This window comes from Manis javanica, chromosome 12, assembly GCF_040802235.1.
Source record: "Manis javanica isolate MJ-LG chromosome 12, MJ_LKY, whole genome shotgun sequence".
Taxonomy (NCBI): Eukaryota; Metazoa; Chordata; class Mammalia; order Pholidota; family Manidae; genus Manis; species Manis javanica.
In genome coordinates, this window is record NC_133167.1 from 69367101 (window position 1) to 69389187 (window position 22087).

At 39.1% G+C, this 22087-nt stretch overlaps 1 protein-coding gene across 1 annotated transcript in view; it reads left to right on the forward strand.

The window, feature by feature from the left end:
- Window positions 1-22087, forward strand: part of FNTA (farnesyltransferase, CAAX box, subunit alpha) — a 31819-nt gene that overhangs the window by 4564 nt on the left and 5168 nt on the right. The window contains exons 3-6 of the mRNA XM_037015069.2: window positions 4136-4250; window positions 7898-8002; window positions 13306-13432; window positions 20861-21009. Coding sequence (XP_036870964.1) covers window positions 4136-4250; window positions 7898-8002; window positions 13306-13432; window positions 20861-21009 — 496 coding nt within the window. The remainder of the gene's footprint in view (window positions 1-4135; window positions 4251-7897; window positions 8003-13305; window positions 13433-20860; window positions 21010-22087) is intronic.

The following is a 22087-nucleotide window of genomic DNA, read 5'->3' on the forward strand; positions in this document are numbered from 1 at the left end:
TTACAATTACATGAGCAATATTGTGGTTACTAGATTCCCCCCATTATCAAGTCCCCACCACATACCCCATTACAGTCACTGTCCATCAGCATAGTAAGATGCTGTAGGGTTACTACTTGTCTTCTCTGTGCTATACTGCCTTCCCCGTGCCCTGACCCCCCTACATTATGTGTGCTAATCATAATGCCCCTTTTTCCCCTTATCCCTCCCTCCCCACCCGTACTCCCCAGGCCCTTTCCCTTTGATACTGTTAGTCCATTCTTGGGTTCTGTGAGTCTGCTGCTGTTTTGTTCCTTCAGTTTCTTCTTTGTTCTTATGCCCCACAGATGAGTGAAATCTTTGGTACTTGCCTTTTTCCACCTGGCTTATTTCACTGAGCATAATACCCTCTAGCTCCATCCATGTTGTTGCAAATGGTAGGATTTGTTTTCTTCTTAGGCTGAATAATATTCCATTGTGTATATGTACATCTTCTTTATCCATTCATCTACTGATGGACACTTAGGTTGCTTCCATTTCTTGGCTATTGTAAATAGTGCTGTGATAAACATAGGGGTGCATGTGTCTTTTTCAAACTGGGCTGCTGTATTCTTAGGGTAAATTCCTAGGAGTGGAATTCCTGGGTCAAATGGTATTTCTATTTGTAGTTTTTTGAGGAACCTCCATACTGCTTTCCACAATGGTTGAACTAATTTACATTCCCATCAGCAGTGTAGGAGGGTTCCCCTTTCTCCACATCCTCACCAACATTTGTTGTTTGTCTTTTGGAGGGTGGCGATCCTTACTGATGTGAGGTGATATCTCATTGTGGTTTTAATTTGCATTTCTCTGATGATTAGCAATGTGGAGCATCCTTTCATGTGTCTGTTGGCCATCTGAATTTCTTTGGAGAAGTGTCTGTTCAGCTCCTATGCCCATTTTTTAATTGGATCCTTTGCTTTTTGTTTGTTGAGGTGCGAGAGCTCTTTATATATTTTGGATGTCAACCCTTTATCGGATCTGTCATTTATGAATATATTCTCCCATACTGTAGGATGCCTTTTTTTTCTATTGGTGGTGTCCTTTGCTGTACAGAAGCTTTTCAGCTTGATATAGTCCCACGTGTTCATTTTTGCTTTTGTTTCCCTTGCCTGGAGAGATATGTTCATGAAGAAGTTGCTCATGTTCATGTCCAAGACATTTTTGCCTATGTTTTTTTCTAAGAGTTTCATGGTTTCATGACTTATATTCAGGTCTTTAATCCATTTTGAGTATCTTTTGAGTATGGGGTTAGACAATGATCCAGTTTCATTCTCTTGCATGTAATTGTCCAGTTTTGCCAACACCAGCTGTTGAAGAGGCTGTCATTTCCCCATTGTATGTCCATGGCTCCTTTATCATATATTAATTGACCATACATGTTTGGGTTAATATCTGGACACTATTCTGTTCCACTGGTCTGTGGGTTTGTTCTTGTGCCAATACCAAATTGTCTTGGTTACTGTGGCTGTGTAGTAGAACTTGAAGTTGGGAAGCAAGATCCCCCCTGCTTTATTTTTCCTTCTCAGGATTGCTTTGGCCTTTCGGAGTTTTTTGTGGTTCTATATGAACTTTAAAACTATTTGTTCTGATCGTTGAAGAATGCTGCTTTAGGGATTTTTATAGGGATTGCATTGAATCTGTAGATTGCTTTAGGCAGGATGGCCATTTTAACAATATTAATTCTTCGTAGCCAAGAGAATGGGATGAGTTTCCATTTGTTAGTGTCCTCTTTAATTTCTCTTAAGAGTGTCTTGTAGTTTTCAGGGTATAAGTCTTTCACTTCCTTGGTTAGGTTTATTCCTAGGTATTTTGTTCTTTTTGATGCAATTGTGAATGGAATTGTTTTCCTGATTTCTCTTTCTGCTAGTTCATTGTTAGTGTATAGGAAAGCCACAGATTTCTGTGTGTTAATTTTGTATCCTGCAGCTTTGCTGTATTCCGATATTAGTTCTAGTAGTTTTAGGGTGGAGTCTTTAGGGTTTTTTATGTACAATATCATGTCATCTGCAAATAGTGACAGTTTGACTTCTTCTTTACTGATCTGGATACCTTGTATTTCTTTGTTTTGTCTGATTGCAGTGGCTAGGACCTCCAGTACTCTGTTGAGTAGCAGTGGGGAGAGTGGGCATCCCTGTCTTGTTCCCGATCTTAGAAGAAATGCTTTCAGCTTCTCGCTGTTAAGTATGATGTTGGCTGTGGGTTTTTCATATATGGCTTTTATTATGTTGAGGTACTTGCCCTCTATACCCATTTTGTTGAGAGTTTTTATCACAAATGGATGTTGAATTTTGTCGAATGTTTTTTCAGCATCAATGAAGATGATCATGTAGTTTTTGTCCTTTTTGTTGATGTGGTGAATGATGTTGATGGATTTTCGAATGTTGTACCATCTTTGCATCCCTGAGATGAATCCCACTTGATCATGGTGTATGATCCTCTTGATGTGTTATGAATTCTGTTTGCTAATATTTTGTTGAGTATTTTTGCATCTATATTCATCAGGGATATTGGTCTGTAGTTTTCTTTTTGGTGGGGTCTTTGCCTGGTTTTGGTATTAGAGTGATGCTGGCTTCATAGAATGAGTTTGGAAGTATTCCCTCCTCTTCTATTTTTTGGAAAACTCTAAGGAGAATGGGTATTATTTCTTCTGTATATTTCTGATAAAATTCAGCAGTGAATCCATCTAGCCCAGGTGTTTTGTTCTTGCGTAGTTTTTTGATTACTGGTTCAATTTCACTACTGGTAATTGGTCTGTTTAGATTTTCTGTTTCTTCCTTGTTCAGTCTTGGAAGGTTGTATTTCTCTAGGAAGTTGTCCATTTCTTCTATGTTTTCCAGTTTGTTAGCATATAGATTCTCATAGTATTCTCTAGTGATTCTTTGTATTTCTGTGGGGTCCGTTGTGATTTTTCCTTCCTCCTTTCAGATTCTGTTGATGTTTGTAGATTCTCTTTTTCTCTTAATAAGTCTGACTAGGGGCTTATCACTTTTGTTTATTTTTTTGAAGAACCAGCTTTGTTTCATTTATTTTTTTCCATTGTTTTATTCTTGTCAATTTTATTTATTTCTCCTCTGATCTTTAGTATGTCCCTCCTTCTGCTGACTTTGGGTGTCATTTGTTCTTCTTTTTCCAGTTTCAATAATTGTGACTTTAGACTATTCATTCGGAATTGTTCTTCCTAGCCTGGATTGCTATATACTTTCCTCATAGAACTGCCTTTGCTGTGTCCCACAGAAGTTGGGGCTTTGTGCTGTTGTTACGTTTCTTTTTTTTTTTTCATGTCTTACATAACCAAATACTCTAGTAAATTTCCTTGGGTGTACTGGGTAAAATATAGGAATATATTTGTAAGAAAACTTCCTGAAACTGGAACTGTTGGGTTAATGAGTATGTAATTTTTTATTTTTAATAGATATGATCAAATGGTTTTCCATACAGAGATTTGTGCTTGCTGCATTCCCCTTAATAATGTATGAGTAACATCTTTCTATGTTGACAGATCATTACACTAGTTGGGGTGACTATTTAATAATGTAGATAACTGTCAAATCACTGTGGTATACACTTGAAACCAATATGTATTATGTTTCAGCTATACTTCAATGAAAAAAAATAATGTACAAGTGGAAAAAGCAAGGCCCAAAACATGTGTGCATAGAGTATGTTTAGAAGGATACACTACAGTCTAATAACAGTATTGCTTCTGGGAGAAGGACTGGGAATTTAGTGGAATGGAAATTTTAGTGTGAACCTTATTGTACCATTTGTGTTTTCTACCATTTTATATGTTACTTCTCAGTCGAAAAATTGATCAAAAAAGATATGAGAAAAACAGGTAAGAGAACATATTTGAATATATGCCCTCTTCATTTTACTTTAATAAATTAGGTTTTTGGGAGAATTGGAACGTGACTTTTAAGACCTGTGTGTACATGTGACACGAAGCATGGTCACACATAGATCGTGGCTGTGACATGAGGGTAGCATTTAATTTTCTCTCTTTGGCTTATTGTTAAAAGTGGTATCTTTCCTCATAAGATACAACATTTTGCACTATAGTGCTAGTTTTAAACAAGAAGGATAGTCCTAATGCACTTGTGTGTTTTGTCTCTAGTTAGAGATGTTTATGATTATTTCCGGGCTGTTCTGCAACGTGATGAAAGAAGTGAACGAGCTTTTAAACTAACCAGAGATGCTATTGAGTTAAATGCAGCCAATTATACAGTGTGGTAAGTAATATACATCACCAGCATTTCCTGGTTAAATGTCTCATGTTTTAGTTTAGATGGCTTTTGTTTTTCATAACTGAACTTGAATTTCTATCAAAATATTAACTCACATAAGAGTTTGAAAATCAGAAACTGAATCAGAAATAGCAGACTGCCCCTTTCCTTCTCATTCCAGGGTCCCCTTCCCCAAAGGCAATAATTCTTGTCAGTTTTTCCTTGAATTAACCTTTATATTCTAAATAATATGCTTAATTTATAAAAATTCTAATTTTAGACATCCTCTATTCCTCCTATGGAAAATGAAAGTTCATTCTCCACTACCCTGTCTCCATCACTGTTTCTAGTTATATTAGGAATCGGTTTATCGTTCCTGCTGACCACATTTTATAGTATAATTGCCTTCCCTTTAACATATTGCCTTTTTTGTCTAGTTTAGTTTTCTTTCTGCTAAGTGATGACTTGTCTCCCAGCTTCTGACATGGAAATGTCGCCTTACTACTGAACACAGAGGTAACCCCTCTGCTCCTGTGCCTTTTCCCCAGTGGGCGCTGGGCAGCTAGTGTGCGGCTCTGTGTCTGAGATCCTGTTGCCCACATCCAACACCTTCTCTTTCCTGATGTAATCTCTCATTTTACGGACTTTTGAGTAAGAGAACTTAGGAAATAGTTTCTCAGATTTTACACAGTTCAAAGTATCTTTAGTCTTCTCAGCATTATTAATAGAATTCTAGACTGGAAATAATTTTTTTTTTTTTCAGAATTTTAGAGCTGTTTTCCTATTTCATTTAACCTCTGACTGAGAAGCCTCTCATTCCTTTGTTTAAACCTTTTCTTTATGTCCAGGGAGTTTTTGTATGCTCTTCTGGTAATTTCTTCTCTCTTTCCTGTTTTCTCTTTCTGGAATGCCTGTGTGAAGGCATGTTCCTCTTGGATTGTCTTATTTTCATTTCTTTGTATTTTTATTTACTTCTGAGCTATTTTCTCAGCTTTTATCTTCTAATCCTATCTGCACTTATGTTTAATTTCTGAGAGCTCTTTTTTGTACTTTGAATATGCTTCTTTAATAGCATCTTGCCTCTTGCCTTTTTTCATAAATGTAATGTATTTTCATTTTTCTGTTTATTTGTTTTGGTCTCTTTTTTCATGCAAATGTTTTTCATATGATTGGTAATCCTTGACTCTCTTTTCATACTTACAATGGAGGCAGGAGAAAGGCTGGATTGGAGGCTCACTCTGTTGAAGGACTTGTCAACGGGAGGGCTTCCCTGTGATGTGAGTTGAGTTTGGAGATGTGGCACACATGTTGAGTGTGAAATCTTCACGATGGTGTTTCTAGTGTTTTTTTTTTTCTTGACTAGTTTTTTTCTCCAAAGAATTGTCTGGTTATTGCGGGAGGAGTGGGCATTTGGCTGCCACAGTCCTGGGGGTCACGCAGGAAAAGACTGTGGTGGGTGGGGGGAAGTCTCAGCTGTTCAGTATGCCAGCATTTTAAATTTCCTTGTTTCCAGTCCTTTACCTCCCCCTACCTTCCATTGTGTCTGCTGTTCTTTTCTGCCTGGTTTTACCACAGAATAAAGCTACTTGTCTCTTGCCCATGTTTTTTAGAAAAAGCCCCAGTCCTCTTCCTGTATGTCTTGTTTACTCTCACACAAAACACTTCACTGTGACACTTTTGTCACCAAATGTGTGTGGGGTTTTCCCTAGCCAAGCAATTCTCAGACACCAGCTGGGGGACCTACAGTGTAACTGAATTCTGACGCTGTCTACCTGAAGATAGCACCACACCCCACAGGTCCCGGGCTCAGCCCCAAGACTGCCCTCTGCTGCAGATGCCAGTCGCAAGCCCAGGTTGTTCCCTGTGCCTCTGACCAATCAATTGGGTTCCTGTGACCCCCTCCTTGGGCTCAGTTAATTTTCTGAAGTCGCTCACAGAACTCAGGGAAACACTTACTTTTACCAGTTCATTAAAGGATGTGGTAGAGGATACAGATGAACAGCCAGATGGAGAGACACGTGGCAAGGTCTCTGGGGCTCTTGAGTGCTGCATCTTTGGAGTTGGGTGGAGGATGTGGTCCCCCACCTGGAAGGCCTCTGAACCTCCCTCCGACTGTTAGGGTGTTACGAGACGGAGTTTTCCTCGCATAGGTATGATTGGGTATTAACTCCAGTTCCAGCCCCTCCCCTCTGTGGAGAATGGAAGTGGGACTGAAAATTCCAAGCCTCATTGTGGCTTGGTCTTCGTGTTGCCTGGGAGCTGTGCAGGAGCCCACCCTGAGTCGCTTCAGTAGAACAAACAATGCTCCTAGGTGCTCTCATTACTGAAAGCTGCAATGGTTTCAGGAGCCCTGTGTCGGATCAGATCAGAGACCAAGGATAGAACAAGAGGTGCTCCCAGCTCTCAGGAAGTACAGGGTTTTAGGGTCTGTGTGCCAGGAACTGGGGACAAATATATGTGTATTTTTTCTGTTATCTTGCACTAGGTCAGGAATGATGGCACCTCTCTGTTCAGGGTCGGGGGAGGGATCTTGACTGCCAAGGACTCTTTCTAGACTTGACACTGTTTTAAGCCCCACCCTTGACTCCCAATTTTGGAAATACCCCATACCTCTGATTTCTGAGCCTTTTTTTCTCTGTTGATATACTTTAGCACTTTCTGTTTTCTAAGTCAGTTTACTATTTTCTACAATTTTGTTGACCTCTTCAAGTTGCTGTAGTATCCCTTTGTCCCCAAAGCTCTTTGTTCTTGTGGATTTATACCATTTCTTATTCCTTTACTATCATTTTGGTGGGGTTTTATTAGGCAGTGGAAATAAACTTATTAATTTAATCTACCATGTTTAACTGGAATTCTTAGTGTGATATTCCATCGTTCTGTCCACTTAGTGTAATGGCTCCAATATGGACTTTTTTTAACTTTTTAAGAAATTCTTGACTGTATATAACACAAAGCAACTTCGATAGCATTTTAAGGGTTCCTGAGTTTGCTCCTAAAAAAAAAGAAGCAGTAACCGCTAAAATCATTACCTGTATAAACCAAGCTACTGTCTTATGTACGTATTCTGTGAAGTCTAATTTTCCTTAATAATATAGGAGAGAAATACGTTATTTTTCCTACTTAGCATTTTATTTTTGAAGATAAATGTTAAAGCAGCTGTTTGTCTTTTATGTATTGAGTTGGAATTTTGAAATTTTGAAGTAAAAATAGATTGACTACACATGTGAAAAAATTAAAGAGAAATTTATTTCATTTTTGAAGAGGTTCTAAGAGTAAAATATTGGATAATTAATTTATTACATGACTAACATATCTAAAAGAACAAGCTGTGCCATATAGGGAAAGATGTCTGTGAGTCTTATGTAACAGAGCACCAGTGACCAGAGCCTTACTCGGAATACTCGTCAGTTGCTTGTCTTCTCTCCTTTCTCCATTTGTTGCCTTTCACTATGTTTACTTCAAGATGCTTCATTCTTCCCATCGCCAGACCGCTGTCTGAGTTTGGACAGCCAGTTAACTTGCTAAACTACTGGTTATATAAACACCTTCCCCAAGAAATGCGTGTGGCTCTGCTGGTGCCCTGTAGCTTTATCTGATAACGTGGACACCTCTGGTGTCGAGTAGTAAGACTGGCTGCTTGGTGTTCACTGCAGGCATTTCCGGAGAGTTCTCTTAAAGTCACTCCAGAAGGATCTGCATGAGGAAATGAGCTACATCACTGCAATCATTGAGGAGCAGCCCAAAAACTATCAAGTTTGGTAAGATGATACGGGGAAGGAAATCTGTCACTGTGCTAATTGTCCCTGACCCTGGGTGGTGCCCCTGGGTGGTGCCCTGGGTGATGGGGTTGTGAGGCAGTGTGCGTTTGTGTCTGTACTTGGCATTGGAACTAATGTTGCCTGTGTCACAGGGTTGTTAGAAGGAATAAATGTGATAATTTATCTTGAGGGCGTAAAGAGGTGCCTGAGCCATAAGTAATACTCACATGTTTGCTGCTATTGTGGCGTAAAATTTGGGCATTAGCATGTAATATTGCTGGAGTCAGAAAAAAATTTTTAGGTAAAAAAGTGTAAAGAAATGTTTTCTGTTAAGTTATAAAATGACCTTTTGGTATTTGGTCTTTTCTCATTTGTTCATTCAAACCATTTTATTGATGCTGCTGATACAGAGATGAACCAAACGTGGTCTAAAAGGGAAACATAATAAAACCAGTTATTTTCCAGTGCAGTGTGTAAAGCATAATGGTAGGGTTTTTCACAGAGTAAATTCTTCTAGAAAGTAGGCCCCTAAGTTAGCACAGACGAGTAGGGGGATTAATATGGGTGGGGGAACAGAAGGAGAGAAGTTAGCGCAAGAAGACAGAGAACAAATAGGAAAGAGTACCTGGCATGTAGTGAACATCCCGTGAACGGAAGCTACTGGGGCTGCTGTTCTGGGTGGTGATGGCCGCTGTGGTGATCAAGGAAGAAACAGCCGGGAGGGGTGGTAGAGGAGGAGGTAGAAGAGGCCGCGTGTGTGCCTTCAAGAGCTGTTTCTGTTTGCTGGGCCATGGACTGCCTGCTTAAAGTGCAGGAGTTTCCTCCATTTTCCTTTTTTCCTCTAGAATGACAGACACACACCACCCTGTCTTTAGGCTCATGACTTAAGGGTGATTTCTGAGAGGAAAGACCTTTGAGGCAAAGAAAATGTCCTGGAGGGAGGAATGAGAACAGGTGTGATGCACTGATAACCACGTGGCACTCTTTGATCAGAGTACATGTGGGGAGTTGTGGGCTGGGATCATAAAGGGCCTATGAACATTGATAAGGGGTGTGGGCTTGACCTTAGAGCTGTGACAAGTTGTAATTAAAGAAGTAACACGAATATATTGTGTCATAGAGGGTGACCCCGACAGGTGGGGAGGATGGACTGGAGTAGGCCCACAGTCCTTGTAGGCCACTGCCATGATACAGGTTAGAAGAAAGTGGAGTAGGAGTGTGATAAGGATAAATTTGAGAAAGGTTTTGGAGACAGAAGCAACAGGTTCTGACATCTGATTTATTGGGGGCGTAATGGAGAAGAACAATGTTTGTATATGTGGTTTGACCACTGGGTGAACGGTGGTGCCACCATGTAGGAAATCTGGGAGACAGTTGTGCATTTCTGGGAAAGAGGGATGGATTTAGTATTGGACGAGAGGGGTCTGATGTGCTTGTGGAAAACCTGTGTGAAGCTGCTCAGAAAGTGGGTGAAAAATGCTCACTGGAGTTGAAGTCGTAGCTGGGTGAGGATCCTCGGGAGCATTAGAGCAGAAGGTTGAGGATAGAACGCTTGTGAGTGTTGCCACTTAAGAGGCAGAGAAGTTTTCCAGGATGACTGAGGAAGGAGACCAAAGTTAGTGTCATCATAGAAACCAAGCAACGAGAGTTTCAAGGAGGAATGGATGACAGGATCAGCTCCTGAGAGGTCAGGGAATGTCAGGACTGAAAGGTGACCAGTGGATTTGATAGCTGGTGGTTAGTGGTGTTGGCATGAGCAAACCTTCCACTAGGGGTGGGGTGAGTGGTTGCCGGGGCAGGAAGGAAGTAGTAGGAAGAGGAAGGAAGCCATGTAGCTGTGGGTTGAATCAAATGGGAGATGAAGTTTGGCTGTTGGGAAAAAAGACATGGGAGACTGCTAGTCAGGGGTATGTTTTCTTGTTTTTCCAAGGTGATAAAGACTTCGTGGTGAGGGAAGTGTTAACAGAAAGAGAGAAGGTGAGAATTGGGGCAGAGGGGAGGGGGAGTGGAGTAAGGGCTTGGAGTTGGGAAGGATCTAAAGCATGGGTTTGGGTTAGCCCTAGAAGGAGCGTGAATTGCTCTCTGGCCCAGTAAGTAGCAGTAATTGTAAAATCAAGTATTACCATTAAGAAGTAGTAACCATATGTAGATATTTAACTTTATTTCTAGAAGAAGTAACTAAAATTAATTTTTAAAGAATTAGAACACAATAGACCTAACAGTACATAACTGAAGATTATTTGGCAAAGTATGGATGTGATTACTGTTGTGGATTTAATTTGTAAAATTTTAAACAGTTTTACCACTGTAGCCTCTTTAAAAAATGGGACTGCGCCTGAGAAATTACATTATAAACTGTGTTGGTCCCAAGCATATATGGTCAATTAATATACGATAAAGGAGCCATGGATATACTATGGAGAAATGACAGCCTCTTCAACAGCTGGTATTGGCAAAATTGGACAGCTGTGTGTAAGAGAATGAAACTGGATTACCGTCTAACCCCATACACAGGCAGTAAACTTGAAATGGATCAAAGACCTGAATGTAAGTTATGAAACCATAAAACTCTTAGAAAAAAAACAGGCAAAAATCTCTTGGACATAAAAATAAGCGACTTTTTCATGAACATATCTCCCCAGGCAAGGGAAACAAAAGCAAAAATGAACAAGTGGGACTATATCAAGTTGAAAAGCTTCTGTACAGCAAAGGACATCACCAATAGAAAAAAAAGGCAGCCTACAGTGTGGGAGAATAGATTCATAAATGACCTATCCAATAAGGGGTTGACATCCAAAACACACAAAGAGCTCACGCACCTCAACAAACAAAAAGCAAATAATCCAATTAAAAAATGGGCAGAGGAGCTGAACACACACTTCTCCAAAGAAGAAATTCAGGTGGTCAACAGGCACATGAAAAGATGCTCCACATAGCTAATCATCAGAGAAATGCAAATTAAAACCACAATGAGATATCACCTCACACCAGTTAGGATGGCCACCATCCAAAAGACAAACAACAACAAATGCTGGCAAGGATGTGGAGAAAGGGGAACCCTCCTACACTACTGGTGGGAATGTAAATTAGTTCAACCATTGTGGAAAGCAGTATGGATGTTCCTCGAAAAACTACAAATAGAAATACCATTTGACCCAGGAATTTCACTCCTAGGAATTTACCCTAAGAATGCAGGAGCCCAGTTTGAACAAGACATATGCACCCCTATGTTCATCGCAGCACTATTTACAATAGTCAAGAAATGGAAGCGACCTGTGTCCATCAGTAGATGAATGGATAAAGAAGATGTACATATACACAATAGAATATTATTCAGCCTAAGAAGAAAACAAATCCTACCATTTGCAACAACATGGATGGAGCTAGAGGGTATTATGCTCAGTGAAATAAGCCCGGCAGAAAAAGACAAGTACCAAATGATTTCACTCATCTGTGGAACATAAGAAAGAAAAACTGAAGGAACAAAACAGCAGCAGACTCACAGAACCCAAGAATGGACTAACAGTTACCAAAGGGAAAGGGACTGGGGAGGATGGGTGGGGAGGGAGGGATAAGGGGAAAAGGCGGCATTATGGTTAGCACACATAATGTCAGGGGAGTGCACGGGAAAGGCAGTATAGTACAGAGAAGACAAGTAGTAACCCTATAGCATCTTACTATGCTGATGGACAGTGACTGTAATGGGGTATGTGGTGGGGTCTTAATAATGGGGGGAATCTAGTAACCAGCATGTTGCTCATGTAATTGTATATTAATGATACCAAAATTTTAAGAAAATTTTTTTAATGTGTTTGTGAAAAAAGCAATTATTCCTAGAGAGTTTTGGACCCTCAGTAAAAAGTGATTTACCCTGCAGAATTAAGGTGCTCATGTAAACTCTGTGGCTGTATAATCCAGATATGGCAAGTACTTCCAGTATTTGGTTACATATAATTTATGCTGCAGAGAAATAGCTTTCTTTTGTGCATATTACAGACACTGTCTTTAACACCTTTTCACCTTTGTTAAGAAAAATAAAATTTCAGAGCTACCCAGAGAAGCTGCTGTTGAAAACCCAGCAGTTTTTAAGTTGCCGAACATTTTCAATAGCCCATTGTGCTAGTTGCTGTTAGAAGCAGTGCAGTACAACTAATACAGGTCTTGTGTCCTAATTAACTGATCACTTTTTAATGAATTCTCACAATGAAAGCTTCTGCTGTAGGATTAAAACCCTGTATTTAGTTAATACTCTTTAAGGCATAGAATGTCAGAGTGTAAATTTGACATGCCAAAGTGTGTAGTTCTGAAGTTATTCCTAAATTACAGAATTTGCCAGCAAACCTGAAAATAATAATTAGTACTAGTGTTGACTGACTTGGAAGGTTTCTAAAATAATTTATTCTGAAACCTCTCCCTCTAGTATATTCTTCTTGGTAGCATCTTGCCTTCTTAATATTTTGTAAGGTGAATTTAAAAATTTTTTATACATGCAGAATAGATCATTTATTAAGCATTGAATCTTTCCCCATCATTCTTGCTCACTTTTCGTATAATGAATGTTAATGGATTTTTTGAAAAACAGCTTTATTGTGCTTAATTTATTTAATTACCATACTATTTACCCATTTTAAAGTGTATATTTCAGTGGTTTTAATATGTCTCCAAATATGTGCAGCCATCAGTGAATTTTTTAACACTTTTGCTAATGGATTTTTACAAATATTTAGCTAAAAAAAATTATAAAATAGAACTCAATAGGAAACTTTCAGAAGTATTTTCCCAGCACAGAAACTCCTCTTTTGACCAAGTTGCAGCTTGTTATAGCAGCTTGCCAAAGTAGAATTGAAATCCTATTTTGCCCACAAACTGGCCGAATGAGCAGTTGCTTGTTTGGTGACACGGTGGACTTAAGAAAAACAGACCGCCTACTTACACCCAGAGGCGTTTCTCCTATGGATTGAACATGTCCCACAGGCTCCTGCTGTCAGGGAGTGTTTCAGGATTCTTTGGCAGTTTTGTGGTCATCAAAAAATTACTGTACTTACAGATTTTGTTTCAGGTAAACCTTTTAGCCCTAACTATCTGATCTCATTTTATGCACAAATCACCGTTTTAAGTTTCTTGACTCTTAGTGTTCTGAAAGTTTTTCCCTTGGAATTTCTTTTGTGTTACCTTTTCTGTCCAGTAGAGTCGTGAGAATTAGAGATGAGTTTGTTTCTTGAGTGTCCTTCCCTGTCACCTAGTACAACACATGTAGCTTCGTGGTAATGAACACAAACCTCTCCCTTCTTCTCCCTCTTTAGGCATCATAGGCGAGTATTAGTGGAATGGCTAAAAGATCCATCTCAGGAGCTTGAGTTTATTGCTGATATTCTTAACCAGGATGCAAAGAATTACCATGCCTGGCAACATCGACAGTGGGTTATTCAGGTATTGCCTCTCTTATTACAGTGTTTTCCAGATTTTTATTTTTTAACTAAATTAAATAATTAAGATTACCATTGAGTTGTAAGTGTATTTCTGAACCAAAGCACACAGATCACTAACACACAAGATAGAATTAGTAAGACACTTAATTACAACTTGATGCCCTTCATGTTGGTTAACCTTTATAATCTCATGAGATATGTTGGTAAGTAGCTTCATCTTAAAGAATGATGGTAACTTTTTATTATTTTTAGATTGAATTTGCATCATCTCTTATATTTGTTAGTAAATTGGATAGAAAAAGTAGCTGTAATGTTTTTAATACACGTGTTACACTTTAACAAGCACATAATACATAATAAGTAAGGTTTTTGCATATATAAGCTTTGAATATGATTTTGCAGTAACTATTATGTATTTCATTTCTCTCCCGCTGTTAAAATTATATGCTAAATCCTGAATAGAAAAGAATAGTTATAATTCCCACCCTGGGCATTTTATTTGTTCTAGCAAACAATTCTAGTGTTTCCTGTGGATTTTTTTCCAGTGATGGCTGCTAACTGTACACTTCATTATACTAAGAGCTTTTCACCAAAAATCTTCTTACTTAAAATTTGAAGTTTTTCTAAATTTGATTAAAGAGATACATTTTCTAAAAATATTCATTTTTATTTTTTATGAAATTGTTTTTTGCTCTTTGTGCCACATATATGACACAAATAAGAAATACAACTCCATTCGCTTTTTTTTTTGAAGTATAGTTGACATACAGTCTTATATTGGTTTCAAGTGTACAACGCAGTGGTTCAGCAGTTAGCCGTATTATTAAATTCTCACCCCCACTAATGCAGTTTGTCAACATAGAAAAATGTTACAGAATCATTAGCTATATTCTCCATGCTGTGCTCCCGTCCCCGTGACCAACTTATGTGTTGATTGAGAATCTTTGTGCACATTTATCCCTGCCACACTCCCCACCTACCCACCCCAGTCTCTCCCCATCATAACCACCAGTCACTTTTCAATGTCTGTGAGTCTACTGCTATTTTGTTCGTTTTGTTTTGTTTTGTTTTTATATTTCACTTAGCATAATACCCTTTAGATCCATCCATGTTGTTGCAAATGGCAGGATTTCTTTTTAATGACTGAAAAATATTACATTGTGTATATGTACCACATCTTTATTCTTCTATTGATGGACACTTAGGTTGCTTCCATAACTTGGCTACTGTAAATAATGTGGAAGTAAACAGAGAGGTGCATATATCTTTTCAAATCAGGGATTTTGTTTTCTTTGGGTAAATTCTTAGAAGTGGAATTACTGAGTGGTTTGGTATTTCTATTTTTAGTTTTCTGAGGAACCACCATACTGCTTTCCACAGTGGGTGCACCAATTGACAGTCCCACCAACAGTGTGGGAGGGCTTTTCTCCACATCCTTGCCAACACTTGTTATTTCTTGTCTATTGGATAGTGGCCTTTCTAACTGGTGTGAGGTAGTAACTCATTGTGGTTTTAATTTGCATGTCCCTGATGATTAGCATTGTGGAGTATCTTTTCATGTATCTTTCAGCCATCTGTATTTCTTCTATGGAAAAATGTATGTTCAGGTGCTCCACCCATTCTTTAATCAAATTTGTTTTTTTGGTGTTGAGGTATATGAGTTCTTTAATTTTGGATGTTAACCCCTTATTGGATAAATCATTTACAAATATATTCTCCCATACCGTAGGTTGCCTTTTTGTTTTGTTGATGCTGTCCTTTGCTGTACAGAAGCTTTTTAGTTTGATGTAGTCCCAGTTCATTTTCATTTTGTTTCCCTTGCTGTAGGAACTGTGTCCAAGAAAAAATTGCTCATGTTTATGTTCAAAAGATTTTGCCAATGTTTTCTTCTAATGGTTTTATGGCTTCATGTCTTACATTTTGGTTACTGTAGCTTTGTGGTATAGATTGAAGTCAGGGACTGTTCTGTTCTTCTCAGGATGGCTTTGGCTATTCAGGGTCTTTTGTCATTCCATATGAGTTTTAGGATTATTCACTCTAGTTTATTGAACACTGCCATTGGTATTATGATAAGGATTGCATTGAATCTGTAAATTGCGCTGGGCAGGATGGCCGTTTTGACAATATTAATTCTTCCTATCCATGAGCACAGGATAGATTTCTGTTTATTTGGTACTCTTTTCTTATGAGTGTGTTAACAGTTTTGAGAGTACAGGTCTTTCATCTCCTTGATTAGGTTTTTATTCCTAGGTATTTTATTCTTTTTGATGTAATTGTGCATGGACTTGTTTTCCTGATTTCTCTTTCCTGATTTCTCCTGATTTCTGTGTATTAATTTTGTATCCTGCAACTTTGCTGAATTCAGTTATTAGTTCTAATAGTTTTTTGGTGGATTCTTTAGGGTTTTCTGTGTATTATACCATGTCATCTGCAAATTAATTTCTTCCTTACCAATTTAGATGCTTTTTATCTCTTTGTGTTGTCTGATTGCCGTGGCTGGGACCTCCAGAACTATGTTGAATAAAAGTGGTGAGAGTGGGCATCCCTGTCTTGTTCCCGATCTTAGAGGAAACAGCTTTTTGCCATTAAGTACAATGTTGGCTATGGGTTTGTCGTATATGGCCTTTATTATGTTGAGGTACTTGCCCTCTATACCCATTTTGTTGAGAGTTTTATCATGAATGGATGTTGAATTTTGTCAGATGCTTTTTCAGCATCTATTGAGATGATCACATGGTTTTTATTCCTTTTTTGTTAATGTGATGTATCATAGTGATTGATTTACAAATATTGTACCATCCTCCCACTTGTTTGTGATGAATGATCCTTTTGATGTATTTTTGAATTTGGTTTGCTAATATTTTGTTGAGGTTTTGGTGTTAGAGTGATGTTGGCCTCAGAATGAGTTTGGAAGTATTCCCTTCTCTTCTGCTTTTTGGAATACTTTAAGAAGGATGTGTGTGTATTACCTCTTCTTTAAATGTTTGGTAAAATTCAGCTGTGATCCTCAACTTCTGTCTGTTGTGAGTTTCTGTTTTGTTTCTTGTAATTGGTCTTCAGATTTTCTGTTTCTTGATTAGTCTTAGAAGGTGATATTTTTCTAGGAATTTGCCCATTTCTTCTAGGTTGTCCAATTTGTTGGCATATAATTTTTTCATAGAATTCTCTAATAATTCTTATATTTCTGTGGTGTCAATTGTGACTGTTCTTTTGTTTCTAATTTTGTTTACTTGATAAGTGTGGATAGGAGTTTGTCTATTTTGTTTTTCCTTCTCAAAAGAATAAGCTCTTGATTTCATTGATTTTTTTTCTATTGTTTTATTCTCTGTTTTATTTATGTATGCTCTGCTCTTAATTATGTCCCTCCTCCTACTAACTTTGGGTTTCATTTGTTCTTCTTTTTCTAGTTTCTTCAATTGTGAGTTTAGACTATTTGGGATTGTTCTTGTTTCTTGAGGTAGGCCTGTGTTGCTATATATTTTCTTCTTAGAACCACTTTTGTGGTGTCCCACAAATTTTGGACTGTTGTATTTTTGTTTTTGCTTGTCTCCACATACTACTTGACTTCTACTTTGATTTGTTCATTGATCCATTGATTATTTAGAAGCATGTTGTTTAGCCTCCATATGTTTGTGGGGGGTTTTGTTTTCTTTGTGTAAGTTATTTCTAGTTTCATACCATTGTGGTCTGAGAAGTTGTTTGATACAATCTTTTTGAATTTACTAAGGCTCTTTTTGTGGCCTGGTATGTGATCTATTCTGGAGAACATTCCATGTGCACTTAAGAAAAATGTGTATCCTGCTGCTTTTGCATGGAGTGTTCTGTAGATGTCTGTTAAGTCCATCTGTTCTGATGTATTGTACTGTGCCTCTGTTTCCTTATTTTCTGTCTGGTTGATCTGTCTATTGATGTGAGTGGTGTGTTAATTCTCCTGAAATCAAGGCATTTCATTCTATTTCCCCCTTTAATTCTGTTAGTATTTGTTTTACATATTTAGGTGCTCCTATTTTGGGTGCATAGGTATTTATATGCTGGACTGACCCCTTTATCATTGAGTCTCCTGTTACCTGTCTTTGTTTTGAAATCTATTTGTCTGATGTAAGTATTGCTACTTCTGGTTTTTTCTCTGTGTTGTTTGCATGAAATATCTTTTTCTATCCCTACACTTTTAGTCTGTGTATGTCTTTGGTCTGAAATGAGTCTCCTGAAGGCAGCATATAGACGGGTCTTGTTTCCTTATCCATTCTGCCATTCTGTGTCTTTTGATTGATGCATTTAGTCCAGTTACATTTAAGGTCATTACTGATATTTGTTGCCATTTTATTAATTGTTTCTGCTTGTTTTTGTAGTCCCTCTGTTCCTTACTTCCTCTCTTATACTCATCTCTTATTATTTGATGGTTTTCCTTAGTGTTGTGGTTGGATTTCTCTTTTCTGATTTTTTGTGTATCTACTATAGGCGTTAGGTTTGTGGTTACCATAATGTTTATAGATAGTTTCCTAAATATATGACAGTCTATATTAAGATGATGGTTGCTCTGTTTTGAACACAGTCTAAAAGTACTTTTTTTTTCTTCCTCCTCCTCCATATTTTATATATTAGGTGTCATAATAAGCATTTTTTGTGTACCACTTGACTGGTTTATGTATTTGACTGGTTTTACTACTTTTGGATTGTTTTAATTTCATACTTGCTTGGTAAATAATTGGTTCTGCTACCTTTACTGTGGGTTTATTTTCAATGGTGAAAACTAAGAACATTTACATTTACAGCAGTCCCTTTAACATATTCTGTAAATGCTGGTTTAGTGATTGTAAATTCCTTCAGCCTTTATCTGGGAAATGTTTAATCTCTCCTTCAAATTTGAATGGTAATCTCGCTGGGTAGAGGATTCTAAGTTGAAGGGCCTTCTGTTTTAGTACATTAAATATTTCATGCCCCTCCCTCCTGGTCTGTGGTCTGCCTGAAAAGCCTGCTGATAGCCTGATAGGGTTTCTCTTATAAGTAATCCTTTTTCTCTGGCTGCTTTCAGTACCCTCTCCTTATCCTTAATCTTTGTCATTTTAATTGTTATGCCTTGGTGTTGTCTTCTGGGAGTTCTTTCGTTAGGGGCTCTCTAAGCTTCCAGGACCTGAGAATCTATTTCCTTCACCAGTTTGGGGAAGTTTTCACCAATTACTTCTTCAGGGAGACTTTCTACGCCTTCGTCTCTCTTCTTCTGGTGCCTCTATTATGTGAATAGTGTGTCATTTGGAGTTGTCACACAGCTCTCTTAATGTCCTCTCGTTCCTAGAGACTCTTTTTTCTGTTTCTCAGCTTCGTTGTGCTCCTGTTCTCTAATTTTCATCTCATTGATTGTCTCCCCTGCTTGCAGCAATCTATTATTCATTCCCTTCATTGTGTATTTCATCTCGATCACTGTGTTCTTCAGCTCTGAGTGGCTGTTTTTCATCTCTTCTCTTTGTGAAGTCCTCCCTGAGATCGTCAGTATTTCCCTGCAGGTCAGTGAGCATATTTATGACTGTCACTTTGAGATCTAATGAAGAAGATGGTGATCTACATTTCATTTAGCCCTCTTTCTGGTGTCTTATCCTGTATTTTGGTTTGGTACATATTCCTCTGCCTCCTCATTTGTCAGGGTTTCTGTGTTTCTTCCTTTGTATTAGATGTATCTGCTATGCTTCCTGCTCTAGAGAGTAATGACTTTATGAAGAAGGCGTCCTGTGGTGCCCAGAAGCTCAAGACTCTTTACTGTCCAGTGCCTGGTTCTCCTTTGTGGTGGAGCGCCAATTGCTGGTGGTGGGCTGTGGGCAGGGATGCCTTTCTGCCTGTCTGCCTCCAGTGGTCTAGGTCTATCTCAGTCTGCTGAGCATGGCAGTCTGCCTCAGCAGGCCCTTTGTGAGCCAAGCAGAGGACCTTCTGTTGGGATGTTGTGGGTGGGACCACCCTCTGCCCTGCAGCACTGTTATTGCTGCTGGGCTGATGAGATGGGCAGGGTGGGTGTGCGTTAGGGGGCTGGGCTGGGCTACCCACAAGAAGGAAGGAGCGCTCAGAGCTGACTCCTGAAGGCATCTCCCCATTTGGGCTGAGAAAGGGCTAAAAAAGCTGGGAAAGCCTCCCTCTGCCTACAGGGCAGCAAAGTCTGATGCTGCTGGGCTGGGTGGGCAGAGCTCAGGGAGGCACCTCTGGGCTGAACTGGCAGTAAGGGGGATGGAGCATTTAGGGCTCCCAAGGGTACCCAATGAGTTGGGTCAGGGGAGGGCTGGGGTAAGTGTTGTCCACCTGCCCTTTTTCCTGGGGAGAGAGCTGTGTCCAACCCCCACCTCTCCCACTGCTGATAAATCTTTCAAACTGCCTTCTCTGCTTTGGGTGTCAGTGGGACTGAGGGAGCATCCGGGTCCTCCACAAGCAGTAAGAGCCTCAGCCTCCCACAGTGCTCCAGCTGTCTCTGGTGTCCAGCCCTTGCTAGTCACCAGAACCCAGTGCAGTGTCGACTCGTGTTCCCAGAGCAGATCAGGGCCAGTTGTGCAGAGTTCCTGGGCGCCTGTCCCCACCCCGCTCTGCTCCATTCTCTTCCTCCTGCCTGTGGGCTGGGATGGGGGAAGGGCTGGAGTCCTGACTGATGGTAGCTCTGCCCCTTTACCCTTCTCTGTGAGCTGGTCTCTCCTTCCCCAGGTGTAAAGGTCTGTTCTGCAGTCTTCACGTCATTTTCAGGGTTAGTTGCATTTGCTGTAGTTGTTTCCTTGGTGTGTGTGGGGGAGGAGGTTTCCCCCTTGCCTTCCTACTCTGCCATCTTCCCCCCCCCCCATTAGCTTTTTTTATAGTTAATGTCCCCAATTTTTACAGCATTTCTAAGTTTTGACCATTCTCCTTTTTCAGATTCTTTATTCTTTTCTCCTTATAATTTTTTATCAAAACAGCTTTATACTATAAAAATGTATTTCTAAATCTAATTGTGTACATTTCTTTACATGTATTTTAATGTAATTTTATCACACATGTGTATTTAAAACTTCCTTTTTACTTCATATTATGTATTGACATCCAAATTAATATACTATAGCTACTTGTTCTCTTATTACTAAGTTTGGTTTTACCCTCTTAATTTTTGCTATGAACAGTGTATAAGCATTGAGTTCCATATACATTTTTTGCTTTTGATTTAGTTCTTTAGAATAATTCTGGGGTCAAATAGTGTAAACACCCCTCTTGGTATCTAAATTGTTCTTGGGAATATGGTACTGAATTACAGGCCACTGGCTGCTCTCTCTTCTTGACCTGCAGCTATCATTTTCCTCCAAATATGTGATGAGACCCGTGTCTTCAGTTCTATCTACTTGGCTTTGCTGAAGTTTGGTTTGTTTAATTTTATTATTTATAAATAATGGGCATTTTTTTATTGGGTGTTTTCTTCTGTGTTTTCTTTTAGGAATTTAAACTTTGGGATAATGAGTTGCAGTATGTAGACCAACTCCTTAATGAGGATGTGAGAAATAACTCCGTCTGGAACCAAAGATACTTTGTCATCTCTAACACCACTGGCTACAATGATCGTGCTGTGTTGGAGAGAGAAGTCCAGTTAGTAACCTGCATTTGTTCACTCATTAAAAGAACATTTGTGTTTTCACCATGTGTCAGGGATTGGGGATGCCTAAAGTTCAAGACTGCCCCTGATTCTACCCTCACAGAACCAACAGGACAGAACACTTAGGTGAAACTAGAAGGATACATTTATATATAGTATGGTATACCTCAGCTTTGTGGTGCTGAAGGGTCTCGAAATATTTTTGCTACTCCAGATTAAGAAGAAATCAGATTTCATAGTGTTTGTTTTAAAGGAAGGTTTGTTTTAAAACTGTCTCATTAAGTTCTGTTGCCCTTACTCCCCAGACGCCGTGTTACTCTAGTGCAGGCGTGTGGGCCAGATAAGTCTTTGCTGTAGGGCTGTTCTTGCAGCATCAGATGTCAGCAGCATTCCTGGCCTTTATTCCCTATGCTCTAGTAGTAACACCCCCCGACTCCACACCCCACCAAACTCTGGCAAATAAAAACCTCTTCAGACAGTGAAGGGCTGAATCATCCTAGTTGAAAACTATTGCTCTGACATACAAAAAAGCTGTTACAAGAGCTAGAAATTTCTGAATTGGCATGAGTTTTTATGTTCCCGGACCTTGTGTATTTTGCCTCCGTGTCTGGTTTAAATTTGAACATATTTATTGTTTTATAGCCTGATGAAACCAAAATCTAATTTCAATTATAAAAGTTGTTTTATAATTAATTTTATAAAAGAGCTGATTTTTATGGCACTTCTGCCTGTTGTCTCCCTTGGACTGCTTGGACAGTTGCAGCCAGCTCCTTTACCTCTGCTTTATAAGGTTCTAATGACTTAAATTTAAAAAAAGACCAGTGTGTCCTCCAGCAAGCATCCTGCATTACTCCGCTGCAGGCTTCCTTCTGGGGTAAGCCACCTGCCCCTCAGCGTGCCTGGGCTTGCTCCCAACTGCAGTGCCCAGTGTGGCAGCCACTATCCATGTGTGGCTGCGTCGATTCAAGTTTATGAGAATTATGTAAAATGTTCACAGGTGCACTAATCCTAATTCTGGACTCAGTACCTGTGTGTGACTAGTGACTGCCACATTGGACTGCACAGAGGAAG